This window comes from Prionailurus viverrinus, chromosome C2 (assembly GCF_022837055.1).
Source record: "Prionailurus viverrinus isolate Anna chromosome C2, UM_Priviv_1.0, whole genome shotgun sequence".
Lineage (NCBI taxonomy): Eukaryota > Metazoa > Chordata > Mammalia > Carnivora > Felidae > Prionailurus > Prionailurus viverrinus.
Genome location: NC_062569.1, coordinates 92,310,921 through 92,334,262, shown reverse-complemented (window position 1 = coordinate 92,334,262; position 23,342 = coordinate 92,310,921). Strand labels below are relative to the sequence as shown.

The window sequence follows — 23,342 nt, the reverse complement described above, 5'->3', positions numbered from 1 at the left end:
TAAAGGATTCTTGGCTGCATATTTTTTTCTGTTCATCACATTGAAGATTTCCTGCCATTCCTTTCTGGCTTGCCAAGTTTCAGTAGATAGATCTGTCACTAATCTTATCGGTCTCCCTTTATATGTTAGAGTGTGTTTATCTCTAGCTGCTTTCAAAATTTTCTCTTTATCCTTGTATTTTGCCAGTTTCACTATGCTATGTCCTGCAGAAGATTGATTCAAGTTACGTCTGAAGGGAGTTCTCTGTGCCTCTTGGATTTCAATGCCTTTTTCCTTCCCCAGATCAGGGAAGTTCTCAGCTATGATTTGTTCAAGTACACCTTCAGCCCCTTTCTTTTTCTCTTCCTCCTCTGGAATTCCTATTATACAGCTATTGTTGTGTTTCATTGCATCATTCAGTTCTCTAATTCTCCCCTCATACTCCTGGATATTTTTTATCTCTCTTTTTCTCAGCTTCCTCTTTTTCCATAATTTTAACTTCTAATTCACCTATTCTCTCCTCTGCCTCTTCAATCTGAGCTATGGTCACCTCCATTTTATTTTACACTTCATTTATAGCATTTTTTAGCTCCTCCTGACTGTTTCTTAGTCCCTTGATCTCTGTAGCAATAGATTCTCTGCCGTCCTGTATACTTTTTTCAAGCCCAGCGATTAATTTTATGACTCTTATTTTAAATTCATGTTCCGTTATATTGCTTAAATCATTTTTGATCAATTCGTTAGCTGTTGCTACTTCCTGGAGTTTCTTTTGAGGAGAATTCTTCCATTTCATCATTTTGGATAGTCCCTGGAGTGGCGAGGAACTGCAGGGCACTTCCCTTGTGCTGTCTAGAATAACTTGTGTTGGTGGGCGGGGCCGCAGTCAGACCTGATGTCTGTCCCCAGCCCACAGCTTGGGCCACAGTCAGACTGGTGTGTACCTTATCTTCCCCTCTCCCAGGGGCAGGACTCACTGTGGAGTGGTGTGGCCCCTCTGGGGGCTACTTGCACACTGCCAGGCTTGTGGTGCTGCTTCTATGGGATCTGGAGTATTAGCCGAGGTGGATCCGCAAGGTGCACAGGGGCAGGAGGGGCAGGCTTAGGTCGCTTTGCCATGGGTGGTCCCCTGCGGAAGGGGCCCCGCAGCACTGGGAGGGAGGCAGGCAGACCTGTCGGAGGGATGGATCCACAGAAGCACAGCGTTGGGTGTTTGTGCGGTGCAAGCAAGTTCAGTGACAGAAACTGGTTCCCTTTGGGATTTTGGCTGGGGGATGGGAGAGGGAGATGATGCTGGCCAGTGCCTTTGTTCCCCGCCAAGCTGAGGTCTGTCTTCTGCGGCTCAACACCTCTCCCTCCTGTTGTCCTCTCGCCCTCCCGCTCTCTGAGCAGAGCTGTTGACTTACAACATTCCAAATATTAAGTCCCGCTGGCTGTCAGAACTCACGCAGTCTGGCCCCTCCACTTTTAAAAGCCAGACTCGGGGCTCTGCCTTGCCAGGTGGGCTGCCCCTCCACCCCACCAGCTCCCTCCCGCCACTCCATGTAGTGCGCACCGCCCCTCCACCCTTCCTACCCTCTTCCGTGGGCCTCTTGTCTACTTGGCTCTGGAGAATCCATTCTGCTAGACGTCTGGCAGTTTTCTGGGTTATTTAGGCAGATGTGGGTGGAATCTAAGTGATCAGCAGGACGCAGTGAGCCCAGCATCCTCCTACGCTGCCATCTTCTCCTGCATGCCCCTCTAGTATACTTCTATCTCATCTTCTAGACCAGGGTGGGCAAACTTCTTCTGTACATATTTTTGGCTTTGCAAGACAAATGGTCTGTGCCAACCCTACCACCATCAAATGAAAGCAGCCATAGAACAAATGAGCATGACTGTGTTCCAATACAACTTTATGAAAATAAATGGTGTGCTGGATTTAACCAGCAGACTGTAGTTTGTTGACCTCTGTTCTAGAAAATGAACTCACTGAGCATAGAGACATTGCTTATGCATCACACTATCTTCAGGGTCTATCCAACACAGTGTGGTCAGGCACAGTTTTGACATAAATAAATGCTAAAGAATATATATACAAGTAAATGAAAAAAGTATATACGATATATACTTATCTAGATTATTTTTAATTTTATTTAAAAAATCAAAAGGATTGGGTGCTTGGGTGGCTCAGTCAGTTGAGCATCAGACTTCGGCTCAGGTCAAGAGTTCACTGTTCATGAGTTCAAGCCCCGTGTTGGGCTCTGTGCTATAGTTCAGAGCCTGGAGCCTACTTCCAATTCTATGTCTCCCTCTCTCTCTACCCCTCCCTTGCTCACACTCTGTCCCCCTCTCTCAAAAAAAAAAAATAAATAAATAATAATTTAAAAAATATCAAAAAGATTGAGGTTCTAGTTTATAAATTAAGTAGTGAGTCCACAGGTATTCATTTTATTAATATGCATAAGTTATATATAATAAAAATATCCTGTATGATGGGGCACCTGGGTGGCACAGTCGGTTAAGCATCCGACTTCAGCCAGGTCACGATCTCGCGGTCCGTGAGTTCGAGCCCCACGTCAGGCTCTGGGCTGATGGCTCAGAGCCTGGAGCCTGTTTCTGATTCTGTGTCTCCCTCTCTCTCTGCCCCTCCCCCATTCATGCTCTGTCTCTCTCTGTCCCAAAAATAAATAAACGTTGAAAAAAAAATTAAAAAAAAAATATCCTGTATGCTTATATATACACATATATTTTAAAATTTATTTATGTACATGTAATGAAAATTTTAAATAAATTGAAAAGGTTAAATTCCTAATTTTAGGAACTATATATTCTTAATCATATTCTTAGTACATATAATCATGGACAAACCACTCTCTGAAAGAAGTTTTTAGTTCAGTGACTGTATAATCCTTGCAATTTTGACCTGTTTTATTTTTAAACACTTCTAGTGCTCTCAAAATACATTATGACAATTTCTAAAATTAATTTGATTTTGATATATTTGTAAGTATATTTCAATACCCCTTAAGATAAAAGGAAACACTCAGAGTAGCATAAAATTAGGGTAGCAAATACCTGTCTAACCTAAATTTTAAGAAAACAAAATGTAGAAAGGTAACAATTATAGAATTCACTTCTCCAAGGGAACAAAAAAGCCTTTATGTAGTTTTATATACTATACAGATAAGTAAACTAAACATGTTTTATTCTTGTTTAATCTTAATCACACAATTTCTTTTTTTTTTCAAAAATTTTTTTTTTCAACGTTTTTTATTTATTTTTGGGACAGAGAGAGACAAAGCATGAACGGGGGAGGGGCAGAGAGAGAGAGAGGGAGACACAGAATCGGAAACAGGCTCCAGGCTCCGAGCCATCAGCCCAGAGCCCGACGCGGGGCTCGAACTCACGGACCGCGAGATCGTGACCTGGCTGAAGTCGGACGCTCAACCGACTGCGCCACCCAGGCGCCCCATCACACAATTTCTTAAAATGAAATCTAAGAGTATTAGACTGACAATAAATCAAATGCACACAAATATAAATGTGAAGGAATTATGAGGATATCTGGAGGGGGCTTCTTAATAACTGATTACAAATATGGATACCTGCATGATGAAATGCTACTCCCCAAGGTATAGTTTTTTGTAATACAGAGTCCAGTCCTGAAGGTGAACGTTTTAACTGATCCATCACTTCTAGGAGACTCTTTTGTTCCAGTACCACCGGTGGAAGTTCAGATGATCTTACCAATCCTGTCACAGAAAAATTATCAACACTGTTCACCTCTGGATAGACCTCCTTAAGTGCTATCTGCCTAAGTCAGGACAGAGCTAAATATCAGGGCAATGGTTCTAAAATTACCATATATAATAATAGCTGAACATCTTTTAAAAATACTGATGGCTGGCTCTCATTCCTGGCCATTGAGATGTAATAGGATGCAACCTGGACATAAGGAATTTTTAAATCTCCCAGATGATTCTAATGTGCACCAAAGTTTAGAAAGCACTGTAGTAGAGTGAGACCAAGCTCACAAGAGGGGACAAAGGACCCAGCTAGGGAAGGAGAGGATTACAGATACTACCACTCAGAGCCTAAAAATCAAAATCCTTACTCATCAGTATACTCTCACACAATAGGCATCCTTGAGTCTCAAGTAGGAGCCCAAGAAATGGCATTCCAAATAGGAAATGGTCATAGAGGAGATGATGGGAGAGAGAGAAAACAAACTTAACAGAACGCCAATAGACTTAATACTGACCAATAATAATTCTAGATTCTCCACTTATAATTCTAGTAATGACAGCCTTTAAATTCTCTGAAAATCATTTTATATACCAGTTTTTGCAAGGATGTGGATCACCTTGTGCATAATTGCCTCCATGCAAAAGTCAGATATATTAAATGGTCAAACAGAAAATTCAGCGGACCATTTGGTATAGGTATAGGTATATAAAATCTAGTTTTAAATAACTGTAAGTGTTTGTATATGGTAGAGAATACTCGGAAATGTCATTTTCTTTGTGAGAAGGCGCTAAGCCTTTGAAACCAGCATTACTTGATATCAGACTAAATGTCTTGTTTGAATAAAAAGACTGAAAGGAAGGATGAATAAAAAGCAAATATAGAATGTCCCCCTAAAGGTTCAGAAAAATGGAAGTGCCAATGCTCAATAAAAATGATTAAAATGTGTGCAAAAAAAAAAAAAAAAAATCCTTGCTCAAAGTGTGTCCCACCAACCAGCAGTGTCAGAACCACCTAGGAACCTATTTCTGTGTGACAATTTTTCTAGCCTATTTGCCACTAATGTGGTAATTAATCACACATTACCTTCTGTTTTTGTCTCTCTGTGTAACCTGCTCCCTTATTAAGTAAGACCTCAACTTTTTTAGGTGTAGGAACTATGTTTTCTTTAAAGAATCTCCCAAACTTTTGGATTTCTGAACTAGCAAATTTCTCATAAGATATATTTTTAATATAGCTTCTATTTCCTAATTAAAAAAATATTTTAGGTAAACTTTTCTTAAAATTTTAAAGACTCAGAGGGGCGCCTGGGTAGCTCAGTTGGCTGGGCGTCCAACTTTAGCTCAGGACATGATCTCGTGGTCCATGAGGTCGAGCCCCACATTGGGCTCTGTGCTGACAGCTCAGAGCGTGGAGCCTGCTTTGGATTCTGTGTCTCCCTTTCTCTGCCCCCCCCCCCCCCCCCCCGCTCACACTCTGTCTCACTCTCTCTCTCAAAAATAAATAAACATTAAAAAAAAAATTGGGGGGCACTGGGTGGCTCAGTCGGTGGAGCGTCCGACTTTGGCTCCAGTCATGATCTCACAGCTTGTGAGTTCAAGCCCCACGTTGGGTTCTGTGCTGACAGCTCAGAGCCTGGAACCTGCTTTGGATTCTGTGTCTCCCTCTCTCTCTGCCCCTAATCCACTCACATTCTGTTTCTGTCTCTCTCAAAAATAAATAAACATTTTAAAAAAACGTTTTTTTTTTTATTAAAAAAAATTTTTAAAGACTCAGAGAGGCTTGTCAATGTTTTATTATGCTAAGTACAATTAAACATTTTTTTAAAACTACCATTGATTGATACCTTTATTTCCTAAGAAAAGTCATCTTAACATAAAAGAAATTAGTAGGGATAATTTCAGAATTTAAACTTCAGCTTTACAAAAAATGTGCTGCCTTGTCTTTACTTTTCTAGTGAAAAGTTCATCATAACCCAGGCTCCAATTTAAGCACCAGGATTTGGGAACCCTTGTGATAAATCAAAATGACAGAATCTCAAGCAAAGAAGGTAATAATAATATTTCTGTCTATCAAAGGAATTTAAGTTATTATGGTACAACATAAAGAATATAAATGGCATAGTATAGGAAACATCAATTAGGAGGGAAATAAAAGCAGTATTATAATGTTGGGCTGGAGTCTTCCCAAAATAAACTTCAAGCAAAGTTTACTTATTAGATCTAAGCTTGAGGTATCTATCACCTATCCTCATGACTGCAGTAGCATAATGAATTCATAAAATATCCTAATATTCTGTGACCAGAACTGGTTGGTCTCTGTCTTCTCTATACCTATCTTGGACCCCAAGGGACCACAGGTTAGCAAAAGTGGTGAGGGAACAGGGCTCATCCTAGAATCAGTAAAATATATACTAATAGTCATAGCTATACACTAAATTATTACTCAGCAATAAAAAAGAATCAGTTTGATAGATTTAACAACCTGGATGAATCTTAAAAATACCATGCTGAAAGAAGCCAAACATAAAACACACATACATACTATGTAATTTCATTTATATGAAATTATTAGAAAAGTCACAACTAATCTAGAGAAACAGAAAGCAGATCAGAGGTTGCCTGGGGCTAAGAATAGAGAGGAGATTGATAGCTAAAGAGCAAAGATTACATTTTAGGAAAAAATGTTCTATATGTTCATTAGAGTAGGGATTAAACAAATGTATACAATTGTTAAAATTCATTAATTATATAATTCAAATGGGTACATTTTATTGTGTATAAATTAAGCCTCAATAAAGCTGATTTTAAAATACATATGTGTTTATATACATACATATGTATATGTGTGTGATTCTTTCTTAGAGTTTGGAAATATAAAGAGAGAGATGTCTGATTTCTCCAGAAAAATGTGTATATGAAATTTTATATATAATTTAGGGGCTTCAAAGATATCTCTCAAAGCCCATGGACCCCAGATGAAGAATCTTGTATGTTTAGTAGTATGCACCTGTATAAATCCAGTATTACAAAAATCTGAAGGTTAGCCTGAGTTTATGTATACATTGTCTATAATGAGGACAAGGAGAGGAGCATAGTTTTGTAAAGGAGTGTCCAGTGGGCAGGTGGAGGCAATGATCAAAGAGAACTATACTTTATTATATAATCATTAACATTACTTTTAAGCAAATATACTGAAAATAGAGGCTTTCATTTCCATCAGTAACTTACCCTCAGCTTGATGGTGTAGGTTATAAAACTCACGGGCAATGATATCTGCCAACTTCTCACACCATTTCTTTGATGGACAGAAAAGTAATACTGAATGGTTATCACAAATGGTCTCATAACATAAACTAACAACATGGTCCTCATCTCCCTAAAAAAGAAAGAGAAATAGTCATTTTAGTGGTCTTTCAAAACATTTCACATCAGTTTCAAGTCACTCATTTTGCTTATTGGGGAAGGTTTTTTTCTACTGAAAGGTATAATAAAAACCAGTTACAAAGTCAGTAACAAAGAAAAAGAGAAAAAAAAAAAAGAAATAAGCTTCCTTATGATGCAAGGTAATTTCAGGTAGAACAAAGTATATGTAAATGTCTAGTAGCCCAGTGAGTTCTCAAAACTGGAAGGTCAGTGTGTTTAATTGGATTAATTCATTCATTCATTCACTTGATGAACAAACATTTACTACATACCAGATACTGTTCTAGGTACTGGAGATAAAGAACAAAGAAGAAAAAAAGCTCTGCCCTCAGAATTTTACTACTCCAGTAAGAAGGGATTGATAATAACAAAAACAAGCTAAGTAAAACACACAGAATTTTGAAGAGTGCTAAAAATAAAATGGAAAATAGGGACCAGGAAAGGGAGGACATTATAATTTAGATGAGTTAGCCAGGGAAGGTCTCAGAAAGTGGCATTTGAGTAAAGGTCCAAAGGTGAAAGAGTAAACCATGCTGACGAGTGGGGGGAAAGCATTCCAGACAGAGAGAACCTGAGGTAGAAGATTCTTGGTGTATCATAGAACAGCAATGTGGCTGTGGTGGGAGTGAGAAGGAATGTAGTAGGTGAGGTCAGAGCACTAAGGGGCTGGGGACAGATCACATAGGACATTATAGGCTACCAAAAAGAGGCTGGCCTTCATTCAAAATGAAACAAGGAAGCATTCCAAGTTTGGGAACATAATGGTTATGTGATCGGATGCTCATTTAAAAAGAAAAATTTTTTAATGTTTTTATTTATTTTGGAGACAGAGAGAGAGTATGAGCAGGGGAGGGGCAGAGAGAGAGGGAGACACAGAATCTGAAGCAGACTCCAGGCTCTGAGCTGTCAGCACAGAGCCCGATGCGGGGCTCGAACTCAGAGACTGTGAGATCATGACCTGAGCTGAAGTCAGACGCTCAACCGACTGAGCCACCCAGGCACCCCTTGGATGCTCATTTTAAATAGATCACTAGCTCCTGATTTAAGCATAGACTGAAAGGGAGAAGGTGGGAAATAGAAAGATCAATTAGGAGACTATTTCAATAATCCGAATAAGGGTCAAGTGATTCAAATAGGGTGGAGGCATAGACATAATAATAGAAAGAGATTGGGGCGCCTGGGTGGCGCAGTCGGTTAAGCGTCCGACTTCAGCCAGGTCACGATCTCGCGGTCCGGGAGTTCCAGCCCACGTCAGGCTCTGGGCTGATGGCTCAGCCTGGAGCCTGTTTCTGATTCTGTGTCTCCCTCTCTCTCTGCCCCTCCCCCGTTCATGCTCTGTCTCTCTCTGTCCCAAAAATAAATAAACGTTGAAAAAAAATTAAAAAAAAAAAAAAAAAAGAAAGAGATTAATAGGACAGTAAATAAATGTGTTTACATATATATTTCATTGAGGTAACCAAGGCACAGTCTGCTGCAGTTTGGGGTACTGAGCAAAACAACTGAATAAGATTCCATGCCAGGCATACAGAGGCTACAAATGCATACCTATGAGAGTACTGAAACGTGAATTTACTCCTATTACCAACTCCAGCTGTTTCAGTACTCTGAGGCACAGCTCTTTATAAAATGTGAAGATGGCCCACTCCACAGATGATGAATCAGTTTTTTAATGTCAGGATTGAAAAATCAGACCTAAAAAAATACTGTGAACTAAAATTTTTTAACTGTATTTATCGGTGTGTGAGGAAATTTATCATTCATCAAACACTTCCTAGATGCCAGTTTTTTAAAACCATACTTCATTCTTACAATAAGTGTTACATCTCATTTTATAGAGGAAGACAGTATGTTCAGAGAGGTTTTGTGATTCAACTAATATCAGCCATATCAAGAATCTCTATGGAATACCAGAAATAGGTCTGACTCCAAAAATGTTTTTCCCCTTTACTATATATTATAATTACTACTTAACAAAAGTTTCATTTTCCACATTAGTATTTAGTAAGTAAACTAAACCATAAGAAAATCTTTTCCCAGTTAAAAAGAACAATCTACAAAATTAGTTATTGCTTATTATTTATATTATTTTCTATTACTTATACTTACTGGAAATGATAATTTTTTTTTTAAGTTTGACAGACAGAGTATGAGTGGGGGAGGGGGAGGGGCAGAGAGAATCTCAAGCAGGCCCTGCACCGTGAACAGAGCCTGATGCAGGGCTCAAACCCAGCAACTGTGAGATCATGACCTGAACTGAAACTAAGAGTCGGACGCTTAACCACCTGAGCCACGCAGGTGCCCCACAAAACGATAATCATTTAAATTCAAGGCACAACTACATTTCCTCTCTCACCATCACCACCAGTTATTTAAGATGAAACCAATTAGCTTAATATTAAGTAATCCTTCTGGGGCACCTGGGTGGTTCAGTCGATTGAGCAATCGACTTCTGCTCAGGTCATGATCTTGTGGTTCACAGGTTCGAGCTTTGGGCTCTGTGCTGACAGCTTAGAGCCTGCTTTGGATTCTGTGTCTCCCTCTCTCTCTGCCCCTCCCCTGCTCACACTCTGACTCTCTCTCTCTCTCAAAAATAAATAAACAAAAAATTTTTTTAATAAAAAAAATATTAATAATCCTTCTGATGGTGATGTAAAGCATATTCAACTACTTTGCAACCACTAACTTATATAACTCAAAAAATGTTAACGACTTGCTAGAAAATGCAATCAAACACTGGGAATACTGATCGAAGAATACTGACTTACTTTTACTTGTAGACTGGGCTGAAATTCCCTCACAAGCTTCATTGAAGAATCATATATAGAATTTCCAATTTTTACTGACTCCAACAGTGGTACAGGACGAAAGTTGGTGTGGTAGAGTTCAGCATTTAACCAGGAAGCCACAAGCTCCAAATTAGGAAGAGTAGCACTCATGCCAACAATCTGCACGGCATTAGACAGAGGACTGGCTAAATCTGTCTGGCTGTAAAAAATAAACGAAAATGATGTTAAAAGACACATAGTGTTAATTACAAATAGTGTTGCTAACAATATTTTTGTACATGTCCTTCAGGACATACACCAAGTCATTTTTAAGGTACACACCTACAAATAAAATTATTGGGTTATAGCTTATCTTCAATTTTATTAATGTCAAACTGGTTTCCAGAGACGGTACCAAAGTATCTCCATAATCCATGTGTGTTTTATTGTTCACATCTTGTCACCACTTAGTAAAAAAAAAAAAAAAGATGCCAATCTTTTTTTTCTTTTTTAATTTATTGTCGAGTTAGCTAACATACAGTGTAGTCTTGGCTTCAGGAGTGGATTCCATGATTCATCACTTACATATAACACCCAGTGCTCATCCCAACATATACCCCCCTTAATGCCCATCACCCGTATTTTCCAACCCCCAAGCCCCCATCCCATCAACCCTTAGTTTGTTCTCTGTATTTAAGAGTCTCTTATGGGGTGCCTGGGTGGCGCAGTCGGTTAAGCGTCCGACGTCAGCCAGGTCACGATCTCGCGGTCCGTGAGTTCGAGCCCCGCGTCAGGCTCTGGGCTGATGACTCAGAGCCTGGAGCCTGTTTCCAATTCTGTGTCTCCCTCTCTCTCTGCCCCTCCCCCGTTCATGCTCTGTCTCTCTCTGTCCCAAAAATAAATAAACGTTGAAAAAAAAAATTTTTTTTTTAAAAAAAGAGTCTCTTATGGTTTTCCTCCCTGTTTGTAACTTATTTTTCCCTCCCTTCCCCTATATTCATCTGTTGTGTTTCTCAAATTCCACATATGAGTGGAACCATATATCTTTCTCTGACTTATTTCACTTAGCATAATACCCTCCAGTTCCATCCACGTTGCTGCAAATGCCAATCTTTTTAATGTTAGCCATTTTGGAAAGTGTGTGGTAATACCCCCTTGAAGAAGTAGTTTACATTTCCTTGATTAGTAATGATATTAAGACCATTTCATGTTTATGGACCATTTGGATACCATCTTATAAATGCCTGTTGAAGGTGCTTGCCCATTGACGTATTGGGTTTTTTCTTCTTGATCATAGAAGTGTGTGAATGTTCTAGATAATAACTTTCCTCTTTCAATAAGTTTTGCTCTTGGCTTTATTTCTTTCCTTCTACTTTCTGTGGCATTATTTTACTATTCTTTTTCTAAGTTCTTGAGATGAATAATGCATTAATTTTTCAGTCTCTCTTCTTTAATAATATATGCACTTTATACTATCAAGTTCCCTTTAAACTTTAGCTACATTTCAAAAGTTTTGTTAGGAGACATGCCTTCAAACTATCTTCCAATTTCTACTGTGATTACTTTTTTGACCCATAAATGGGTCAAAATGTTTTTCCCAATTTCCAGTGTGAATTTTCTAGTCATGCCTCTCCTATATTTATTTCTAGTTGAATCCCATTTGTCAGAGAATAGATTTTAAGTGACTTAAACCCTTTAAAATATATTGCTTTATGGCTCAGCATTAGTACAAATTTACTATGTTCATTGAAAGGAACATTCTGCTTGTATTTGGTAATTCTTCTACATACATCCATTAGGTCAAATTTGGTAATTGTATTAGTCACATCTTCTATATCCCTACTGCTTTAAGATATAGATGATTATCTCCATGTTTTCTCATATACTGCAAAAGGTGTTAAAATCTCCCTAGACTGAAACATAAGAGCTCCCAGATTGAAAGAATCTGTTGAGTACTAAGTACAATGAAGAAAAATGGAACACGAAGACACATCAGCATGAAATTTCACAACACTGAGGAATAAAAGGAGTCCTAAAAACTCCCAGAGAAAATTAAAACATTTTATACAAAGGACAAAGGATAAGCATGGCATGGGATTTCTCAACACTAACAAGAAAATGAAGTAATGTCTTAAAAACTCTAAAGGAAATCTTGACTTTTATACCTGGACAATCTATGAAATAGCTATAAAACATTTCAGACATGAAAATTTTCAAAAAAATCACATGCGTAATAGCCTGTACACTAAAATAAAGTGGATTTTCCTGAAAGATGTCCTCACCAAAATGAGGAAAACATAAATTATCCAAAAAAGGGGTGCTCTGATTCAAGCAAAAAGTAATAGGAATGAATGATAATGATAAAGAAAGATCCTAAAATGAGTGCTGTGCAGCAATACATATATAGTTTACCCACCTATCCAGATTGGAACAGTTCAGAAGGCTTTTGGAGAAACTTCAAGAAGATGAATTTGGTATAATAGCAAATGTGTTAAAACATATTGGATGAAAATTTACATAAGTGGGAAATAGGCTGGAGGTCAGTCAGTGATAAGGACATAGAAAACCAAACCATTAGGGTGCCCGGGTGGCTCAGTCGGTTGAGCGTCCCACTCTTGATTTCAGTTCAGGTCATAATCCCAGGATTGTGGGATGGAGTCCTGCATCAGATTCCATGCTGAGCATGGAGTCTGCTTAAGATTCCCTCTCTCCCTCCCTCTCCTCTTCTCTCCAGTTCACACACTCACATAATAAATACAAAATAAAAGAAAAACAACAACAACAAAACACAGGCCATCAAACAAATAAACAAAAAAAAAACATTTATTAATTTCAGAGAAAATAAAACATTATTTAGAAAGTAAAAGTAGTCACAATATATACTACATGGCTCAGTTGGCAATGGCATGTATAGTCCTAACAGCATAACACTAAATATTGATCTGAGCAAAATTATGACATAACAGTATTTGGAGAATGGGAAGGTGATGAGAAGACAGAGACTGTGGGGTGGAGGGGAGGTGATGTGAGACTCGGTTGGGTAAGTAAAGAACATAAAAAAGAGCTAGGATTTGAAGGGGCACATGTACCCCAATGTTTATAACAGCACTATCAACAATAGCCAAATTATGGAAAGAGCCCAAATGTCCATCGACCGACAAATGAATAAAAAAGATGTGTTATATACATATATATATACGTATATATATATATGTTATATACATATATATATGTATATATACACATATACATACAATGGAATATTACTTGGTGATCAAAAAGAATGAAATCTTGCCATTTACAACAGTATGCTAAATGAAATAAATCAGGCAGAAAAAAAACTATCATATGATTTCACTCATATGTAGGATTTAAGAAACAAAACAGATGAACATAGGGGAAGGAAGGAAAAATAAGATAAAAATAGGGGGAGGCAAACCATAAGAGACTCTTAAATACAGAAAACAAACTGAAGGTTGCTGGAGGGGAGGTAGGTGGGGGGACGGGCTAAATGGGTAATGGGCATTAAGGAGGGCACTTGTTGGAATGAGCACTGGGGGTTACATATAAGTGATGAATCACTAAATTCTATTCCTGAAACCATTCTTATACTATATGTTAACTAACTTGGATTTAAAGAAAAGTAAAAAATAAATACATACATACATACTGAAATGAGAGAAAAAGAGCTAGATCTTCATCTTCCACAGTAAGTAATCAATATAAACTGTAAAACTAAAAACTCAAGTGGTTACATTTAGAGATAACACTGTAAATAATTGTTTTTAAAGCTATGAGAGTTGAAAGTAGTTACCTCTGATAAGTGGAGGATGAAGAAATGCTATTTTTCAAAATTAGCTTTGACTACTTAAATACAATGAATGTATAACTGACAAATACAAAAACTGGATTTTTAAAATTTTATCATAAAAATGGTGAGTAGTCAGAAATTTTTAAATGTTTACAAAATAAAATCACTCTCAGTCTTATGCACTTCTTTTGGAATAAAAACTAACTGCTATACATGAGTTTGTTCTAAATAGGTACTATTCTACTTCTTTAATTTATTTAATTCATACCTATTTTGCAGACCCTTTCTCAACATTGCTAGAATCTCAGGAACTCAGTTATTTCAGGTACTTACCAAGATGCTGACTTATGAGTAATATAGCAAATCTTAGTCAGCAAAAGTTCCAGCAGATACCCTCGGTGAGAGTCTCCCAGCATATGCAATTCATCCACAACCACCATTCCTAGATTTTACAAAATTTCACAATTTCAAGAAAATTTTTAAAAGACCCAATATCTTATACAGTAAGTAGCTGTCATTACTATAATATATTGCAGGTGATACAAATTTCTAACCCTAACACAAAAATTAGATTTCACATAGTAGATGATCCTTTTTCAAGACATTTCAGGTATCATAAGTGGTCCTACTATAAGTATTCTGGATCTAAAAATCAATGATTAGCTAAATCAGGGCTAACTCAGAGAAAACTGCCTCTTATTACTCAGACACTTCTTTATTGGCAACCTTGTAGAAATGTATGTACAATGAGACATCAAATACATTTATGACAGTTATTCAGTGTATTGACTTTTCTATGGGGGAAAACAGCCAGGGCAACCATACTGATGTTAGGAAGTTGCTTAGAAAAACAAGATCAGATCAAGAAGAAAGAAGTGATTTTAAGAAATGTTTTTGTTGGAAGTGATAGGCTAGTGAATCACCCTACTACAAAACATAAATATGACCGTTAATTCCCTTCTCCACTACTTAGTGAATTAAACCAGTCTGTGCACTTGGAATAGTGCTCAAGAATTATTGAAAATTTAGTATCAACCAACACCTCCTTTAAAGGTCATCATGTCATGGTTTTCACAGGCGATGGTATCCTCCCTACAAATCTTGCCCACCAAAATCAAGATCTTTCAGGTCTATTTCCTAATGGCATGATGTTCCTTTTCCTCATTGGTAAGCTATCTCAAAATCATATGGCATGATAAGTTATTTCAACATTTTATTCACTCACTCACTCAAAAAATATTTATTCTCCCTAGTGTGCCAGGCACTGTGCTCAATATATTAGATATAAGACTTAATAAGATTCTATTGCAATCCTCAACATATTTATAATCTAATTGGATCACAAGTAATAAGACAATTCTGATACAAATTGGTGAATGTGATTTCTCTAAGCTTTATAGAGCAGAGCCATGTCTTATTAATCTTTGATTTCACTCCTCACTCCTACCCTACTCCTACTTTACCATTTAAGTTCACCAGGATCTCAATGAATAGCTAACTGATACTCCTGCTGCTTCTGTTGCTGTTACAACCATTCTCTTCCTGTTGCTATCTCTACATAGACTTTCCTAAGAGGTTATTAAAGAAAAAAAAAGTATTAAGGTAGAAAATCTTCCTAGAGTCCTAAGTTCAAATACAGTGTCAGCTTCTATAGCTCCCTACCATTTCCCTGCTAAATGGTAGCCTCTGAGAAGAGGCCAAATCTAGATATCTTGGCATTAGAACATGATAATGAATATACATACACAGTAACTGTGGATATGACAGAACCAGCCCCAGCATGCTTCCTTCTATTCTTGGTAAAGTTTAGACAGAAGAGAAATAATGAGAAATGACTTGAGGGCTCAAGGATATCCTCTATGTTTTGTAAAGTATATACAAGGAAATAGTCAATTAACAGCAGCAGGACACAATTTTTTTTTTTTTTACACAGAGTTCCTAACATTACAGATGCCAATTCTCAACTTCAGAAATAGATGATAGACAGTAAGAAAAAACATGGGACATGTAGAAATCACAAAAGCTCCACTCCATTCCAACAAAAAATAGCAACAGAAAGTATTTGCTTATTTCCTACTTTTCTTACCTAATAGGTCCATCTTATTTTCCTCTATAAGGCGATTGATTAGACCATTGGCTCTCTCAATGGTGCAGACAGCAATATCCAAGGAAGAGAAATGCCTTGTGGGGGAGGCGCTGCCCATATAACCGTCCACATTTATTCCTACTTCCTGAAACAGACTCTGAATTGAGTAAAAAGGAACAATACAGGTAAAAATATTTGAAATTCATGAATTGTAGATTGGTTCTATTCCATGACACAGACATAAGTATCAAAAGATATTTATTAGATTACTGTTGGTTGTTCCTAGCCAGGATACACTGGTTCTTTTTAGAATCATATACTAAACATATGAAGTTTAGAACTGACAAAACTCAGAACAGAGATTTTCTGTTAAGACAAAGCCAAATAAAATTAAGTATGCCATTTTAATGATACCATTAAGGCAGCATTTCCTAGAGCTATTTATAGAAATTAAAATTGGGGGAAAAAAACTACCTTAAGCACTAAATTTTTATTCTAAAAACATGCAAGAAACTAGGTCTTTTTTTAAACACTAATGTAACACTTTAAGAAACAAATTTATACTTCATGAAAAAAATATTCTTACTCTCCCACTAATTTTTTATACAATGGAAGTTTTCAAAAGTCAAATGCAGTGGGACTTTGATGTTAATTTTCTTTTAGTTTAAATTGTAACTAACATACCTTCTTAATAAAAAGGATCCTTTCATCATTTTGTTACTTTGGTCTAAGTTGAGAGGATGTGGGACCAGCTTTGTTGGCTATTTGGCCTCTGAAATAACTGTTAAAAAGATTTATAGAACCATTGAACTTGAGAGCTGTTCATTCAATAAAATGTTTCTGAGTGTTTATTGAGTTAACCCATGAGGTTAACATCCTCGTTTTAAGAATGAAAATACTGATGCCCAGGAGATTATGTGCCTGGTCTGAAAACATAGTTAATGGCAAAACTGGGACTAGAATCCAGATTTTCTGGATCACCAGTACAATAGTCTTGCCATTCCAACAAGGCATTTTTTTCACTGCAGAAATCACAATAGTAACTTTATTCTACTTAATGAAACACTGTATTTGTAAAAATGGCTTAAAAACCAGTGAGTATCATACAAATAAAAAACATTACTCACTTTTGCAGAATAGAACAGACCACAGGCTTGAAGTGGTATATGATTCTACCTAAGCACCAATCGATTTTGTTCTTCTTCCCTTAAATATTCCCGAACAACTCTCAGGATAGGATATGTTTCTGTAAATACACTTTCCTTTCCACGTTTCTCTCTAATCCTACTATTCAGCTAAAATGCTGATTTTTAATTTATGACTCAATCAGCATGAGTATTATGTTTACTTCCTAAGGGAAAGTTTATAAATTTTAACACAATTTCCAATCATTCTTTTGATTTGATGACCCTTTCTCTTTTATGCAATATTTTTAAAGTTTCTCTTTGGGGCACCTGGGTGGCTTGGTCGGTTGAGCGTCTGACTTCAGCTCAGGTCATAATCTCACAGTTTGTGAATTCAAGCCCCGCATCGGGCTCTGTGCTGATAGCTCAGAGCCTGAAGCCTGCTTTGCATTCTGTGTCTCCCCGTCTCTCTGCCTCTTCCCTGCTCATGCTCAGTGTCTCTCTGTCTCTCAATAATAAATAAATGTTAAAAAAAATTTTTTTTTAATAAAAAAAAAGGTTTCTCTTCATAAATGGTCAACTTTCAAAGCAACACTGGGATGCAATAAAAGAAACTTATTATTAACACAGCCCCAATAACAGATCTTATCACAATAATGTTCTTAGTACAAGAACATTACCTGGAGATAGTATTTCTTCTCTTTAGCCACAGAGACAAAGGGCAAAATAAACAAAGCTTTCTTCCGCATTTCCAAAACCCTCTTCAACATAAGTAGTTCAGCAACAAGAGTCTTTCCAGCACTTGTCGGAGCTAAAACATATTATTCCATAAGGTTATCATAAAGAGAAGTAATATTTGACATACTGCACAAATAAATGTTTTAAACCACATCCAGTAACTACAGGGTCTAAGACTAACCTATCTTTAAGGCCCCTACTAGCATTTGAAAACTTTATTTATTTATTTATTTATTTATTTTATTATTATTTTTTTAATATATGAAATTTATTGTCAAATTGGTTTCCATACAACACCCAGTGCTCATCCCAAAAGGTGCCCTCCTCAATACCCATCACCCACCCTCTCCTCCCTCCCACCCCCCATCAACCCTCAGTTTGTTCTCAGTTTTTAACAGTCTCTTATGCTTTGGCTCTCTCCCACTCTAACCTCTTTTTTTTTGTTTTTTTTCTTTTTTCCTCCCCCTCCCCCATGGGTTCCTGTTAAGTTTCTCAGGATCCACATAAGAGTGAAACCATATGGTATCTGTCTTTCTCTGCATGGCTTATTTCACTTAGCATCACACTCTCCAGTTCCATCCACATTGCTACAAAAGGCCTGAAAACTTTATATGCTTAAACCCCACTGACTTCAAACCAGGGTTCTAGATAGCCTCACACAGAAGAGAATTGTTAAACAAATCCTTTTTGGAACAATAAATGATGAATATTGAGTCCCTAGTTTGTATCTAAAGATGCTTTCCTTTAAGTACTGAATGGTTAAAAGCCCTGCTTTGAGGAAGGAGATAAACAACTTTAATATATTGTAATAGGAACTATGATAGAAGCTGAGAGAGAAGAGCTGTAACAAAGTTTATGGAAAGGAAATAGAAGTTATGAGAAGACAATGGAAGAGGAAAGGAATGTCAAGCAAAAGAAACAGCATGTGCAAAGGCCTGGAGGAAAACCTGGTAAATTCAGATGACAGTAATTTAGTAAGCCTGAAATAAAATCAGTAGGAGTAAGAGAAGATAAATGAATGTGCCACATGAAAAAGAATTTTATAATCCCACCACATAAGGACTTTAGAATTTATCCTGAAAGCAACACAGAATGATGAGTTTCATAAAAAGGAGTGGCAAGATCATGTACTTTATAAAGACCACTTTGGGTGCAGGGGCAGAACAAAACCAGAGAGAAAAGATAAACTAGTTATAAGGCTGCTCCATAATCTAGAAGATGATAGCATAATCTACAAGAGAGAGGATAATAAGCTAGGTTATGTACCTAAAAACAGAGAGTAGTCAGAATCAAGCTATTTGGGATAATACACACTGGACTTGGTAATTAATTGATATAAGTTGGTGACCAGAGATATGAATGACACTCAAGTTTTGGTTTAAGCAGCGGAAATGGTCAGGCCATTCTACCACTGTCACCAGTTAGCATTTATTGTGTACCTTCTACGTGCCAAGAACTCTTCTAAGCATTCCCTCATGCTTTCTATTAATATGCTATTAATTGCCACAGGCGACAAGTGTTAGTTTTCAAACCCAACCAATCTGATTCCACAGTCTGAACTTATTTCTAATGATAACTATTTGCTGCAGCCATAAGGAAAAACCTGGATCGCTCACAACTTCAGAGAAAACTGATACAAAGAAAGTGCATCTTACCAAGTAAGTTCTAAAGTCAGCACAGTAAAAAAATTAAGTAGTATGAATGTCAGAGTTGCTCTTGAAAGCCTATATAAATCTTCTATAAAACAAATTACATGCGGTTTTGTGTATGCAACCCTGTAAAGCGAGTCAATTTATAAATAAATAATGTATAATGTTCATACACCGTAAGGCAACTGAGATCAATGGGGGGGGGGGGTGGCAGGGACAACAGATTTACATTTCCCTTGCACACTCACCCTGGGACATGTTTGTTGAGAGGAATGGCAAGCAGAACAGCTCTCCTCAAATTGTCTGCTTTTGGGGGCACCTGCGTGGCTCAGTCTGTTGAGCGTCCAACTATGGCTCAGGTCATGATCTCTCAGCTTCTGAGTTCAGCCCCACATCAGGATCTGCGCTGACAGTTCAGAGCCTGGAGCCTGCTTTGGATTCTGTGTCTTATTCTCTCTCAAGCCCCTCCCCCACTTGTTCTTTGTCTCTCTCTGTCTCTCCAAAAGTAATGTAAAAAAAATTTTTAATTGTCTGCTTTTTTGCTCTCTACCAACCACCAATATAATGGAATTTGCATAATTTAAGTATGTATATGAGACTCCACTTTTCATATTTTAAGACTTAAGACTTTCTCTAGTTATAAATCACTGTCTCACTCACTTTTTAAAACTACCTCATAACTACTACCTTTTAACTACTTCATAACTACCTCAATAGAGTATCCTTTACATTCATGTTTTAAAGTAATAAAGAAATTAATTTGCACAAATTTTAATACCTGAATAGACTAAATTCTTTCCTTCCAGGACTTGTCCAAGCAAAAGGCACTCTGCCTGCCATTCAAACATCTTTTTTACACCAAAACTGTGATATTTCTCCAGAACCGCTGCAGGAAGTCCCCAGTTTGCCAACAGCAACTTGTCCATTTGATTGTCAGAAACTGTCTGCTTGCATTCCCCTTTCAGGAAAGAAAAAAGTAATTAAGAGTTGAATCTAATTCTAATATATGACTTCAGTAGTCCTCCACCGTGTTTTGGAATCCCTGTGTGTTGGAGTGAGGCTATATAGAGCATATCCTGACATAAAGCATTTTCCCATATAAGGATCTGTAAGGAGTCCTGGGCACTATTGGGCGTTGAGCCTCCCACAGATGATTAGACTGGCCACTAGGAAGTTGTTTCTGTAAAGGTCGAATGACCCACAAACCACTTGAATATTATCACGAGGTTGTTGCCCAATATGCACGTCCATGTCCTAACAGAAAGTGACCTTCCACACCAGTCAGGAGTCACAAACTGAGAAAGGGAGTAGAAGCCTAGCAGGCTGTGCAAACAAGCAAGCTCTGTGCTGTAATTACGTACACCTCCCGACACGTGGCTGGGCAGAGCTGCCCACCTCACCCGCCGCCCCCAGAGGGCCCGAGAGTACCTGCAGCTGCTGCTGGCGGGCGACCGAGGTCCTTCAAGCAGCGCCCCAGGCCTGGGGGAGGACTCAGCACCGGCCCTGAGGGGAGCAGGGGGCTGTCATTACTGTCACAGCAGCTTCCCGAGAAGGAGTCCGAGCCTGATGCTGAACGTCGCCGTTTCCCACTCCAGCGCGGAAGATTCATCGCGAACTCTTCTTGGCCATTCAGGGAAAGCCACAGTCCCAGCGTCTTCCCACACGGTAGAAACAGGGCCTGATGACAGGTGTAGCCACCATCTTCCCGCCACGGTTTTCAAACTCAGACCTCCCAACCCGCGCCGGAACCATAGAGTTCTCAGTGGTGAGAGTATCCTGAAAAACCATAGAATCGTGGGGAAGGAGCGTCTCTCAGTGGTGTCCTAGACCTCCAGTCTCTAACCTTCTTTGTAGGTTAGGGTCAGAGAAGCTAAACTGGGCCTGGTTGGGGAGTGGGGAGGGGGGAGACTCGGTATATATAACCTGCACTTATAATCGGGTTAGCCTAAGCACTTTTTTGGTCCATTTCTGATTTGAATAGCAAGATTTGGTAGATCAGGGAAATAACTCTTCTTAAAGTGTTGTATTAAAAAATTATAACAGATTATGTGTGCAAAATATTATACAAGTGAAACCTCGGGTTTCTAGTGGAGCATAATCAGCCGCTCTCGTAGTGTATGATGGTGTGACAGAGGCTATTTCTGCAGTTCCTGCTGTGGCCATCACACTCTGACGAATACGTGACGGCGAGTCAGGGACTGCTGGCAGATAGACCCCTTCGAAGTCTGTATTAACGCTGCAAAGAATGGGCTCTGAATGTGCCTGGGTGATCATTCTAAGCCAAGAGCTTGTTGATGGACCTGTGCTCTACCTTTTGGCAAGGTAGAAGCAAACGCATTCTGGACGTAAACTGTGGCGAGTTAATTACCTAGTTGCATAATTAGTTTCACCGAGCAAATCTAGTAGGAGAAAGGCCTGTCCTTAAGAGGTGCGCTATTCTATAGCACTAACGATCTCAAAAGGGCTGGTCCAGTAGAAAAGATTGGTTACACGCCTGGGAAATAGGCACTTTAGAATTCTATGAAAACCTACCTTATTAAAAAATGTTTTTTAATGACGATATTCTAAAGTTCCACAAGATGGAGACATTACTCCACGAAGGAAACATTTTTCCTCGTTCTCTTTTATGCAAGTTCCCTGCATTCATTCTCTCAACCATTTATTGAGTACCTTCTGTGTATGTGGCAGGGAAATGGCAGGAAATGGTTCCTGCTCTCGAAGAGAAAGAGCCTAGAGAAAGAGACAGACATTAAACAAATTAATAATTTTAAGTTGTACTAATGTTCAGGCAGAAATGAACAGTGCTATCAAAGAAGTAGAAAGAATCCTAATTTACATTGTAGTCATGGAAGAACTTTATGAAATGTCCTATAGCATAGAGGTCAAGAGTGCGATTCTGGAGCCAATCAGTCTAAGTATGAAGACTTTGTAACTGATTTGGGGCAACTTGCTTAATCTCTTTGTGCATCCATTATTTCATGTATATGACAGTGATAATAATAGTCAACTGTTTGGTTTTTATGAACATTAAATAAGTCAATATGGGTAGAGTGCTTAGAACAGTGCCTCCCACATAATAAACGTTCTAATATTTCTCCCAATATAAACCCAGCATTTTAAGGAAAGTAATAAACCACAAAAAAAAAATTCTCACAAATCTCACATTATTTTTATTATATGAACTATGATCAAATGAGGAAAATAATTAGGAAGGAAATGCAAGAAATAGTTAATGTCATCCCACTAAAAAGCCTGGAGAATATTTTCAAATTTTCAAACATTCAACAACTGTTTCTAATTTTTTAAAAATTCTTAAAAAAGAAAGCTACTTCTCAAAACTATTTTTTTAAATATTTAAAAAAAAATTTTTGTGCTAACAGGTATAGTAATAATGTTAATACACCAGAAGTGTTTCCCATCTGTCTTTTAATTGCATCTGAGCTTGTGTTCCTTAGGATTTTTATTTGTGGTAATTCTTCCAGGTCTGAGTTAAAATCTTCCACAGGGAATGCCTGGCTGTCTCAGTCGGTAGAACATGGGACTCTTGATCTCAGAGTCATAAATTCAAGCCCCACATGTGGTATAGATTTTATTTACAACAAATAAAAAATAAATAAAATCTCCCAGAAAAAAAAAAAAAAACATCTGCACATATTTCTGGCAGTTTCTGGGAGACATCCAATTCTGGACCACTTGAAACTTAATCTCTGGGTTGATTTTTTTTTTTTTTTTTTAATATATGGAAGTAGGAGAATGATGTTAGACACTCAGAGCCAGATTTGGACAGACTTCCATCCTCACCGTATCAATCTGCAGATCAGACATTTCTCTCCTTTACTTACTAAGGGTGCTGCTTCTTGGGTTTTGACTTTATTTTCTTAGATCTTATCTCTCACCTGTTAGGAGCCCCAGACTCCTATCCCAGAATACATAATCCATTAAAATCCACACCCTAGATCACCATGGATCAGCAGACACCACTATGGAAAACTTTGGTTCTAGTGTTTCATTTGCTCTTTTAGAATGTTTGAGTATTTGATTG

At 37.9% G+C, this 23,342-nt stretch overlaps 1 protein-coding gene across 7 annotated transcripts in view; it reads right to left on the bottom strand.

The window, feature by feature from the left end:
* POLQ (DNA polymerase theta) overlaps window positions 1-21,020 on the bottom strand; it is a 118,603-nt gene extending 97,583 nt beyond the window's left edge. For 6 of the 7 annotated variants that reach the window (XR_007155816.1, XM_047876046.1, XM_047876047.1 and 3 more), the window contains exons 1-8: window positions 20,729-21,020; window positions 20,079-20,258; window positions 17,594-17,724; window positions 15,790-15,946; window positions 14,037-14,145; window positions 9,893-10,112; window positions 6,933-7,080; window positions 3,564-3,710 (exon numbers count right to left, since the gene is read on the bottom strand). Coding sequence is in view for 6 of the 7 variants with exons in the window: in XM_047876046.1 (XP_047732002.1) it covers window positions 3,564-3,710; window positions 6,933-7,080; window positions 9,893-10,112; window positions 14,037-14,145; window positions 15,790-15,946; window positions 17,594-17,724; window positions 20,079-20,258; window positions 20,729-20,909 (1,273 nt within the window). In the remaining variant the exon portion in view is untranslated. Of the gene's footprint in view, window positions 1-3,563; window positions 3,711-6,932; window positions 7,081-9,892; window positions 10,113-14,036; window positions 14,146-15,789; window positions 15,947-16,473; window positions 16,568-17,593; window positions 17,725-20,078; window positions 20,259-20,728 lie in introns of those variants that run through there. The other variant, XM_047876049.1, reaches the window with a different exon arrangement.
* Between the last annotated feature and the right edge of the window lie 2,322 nt (window positions 21,021-23,342).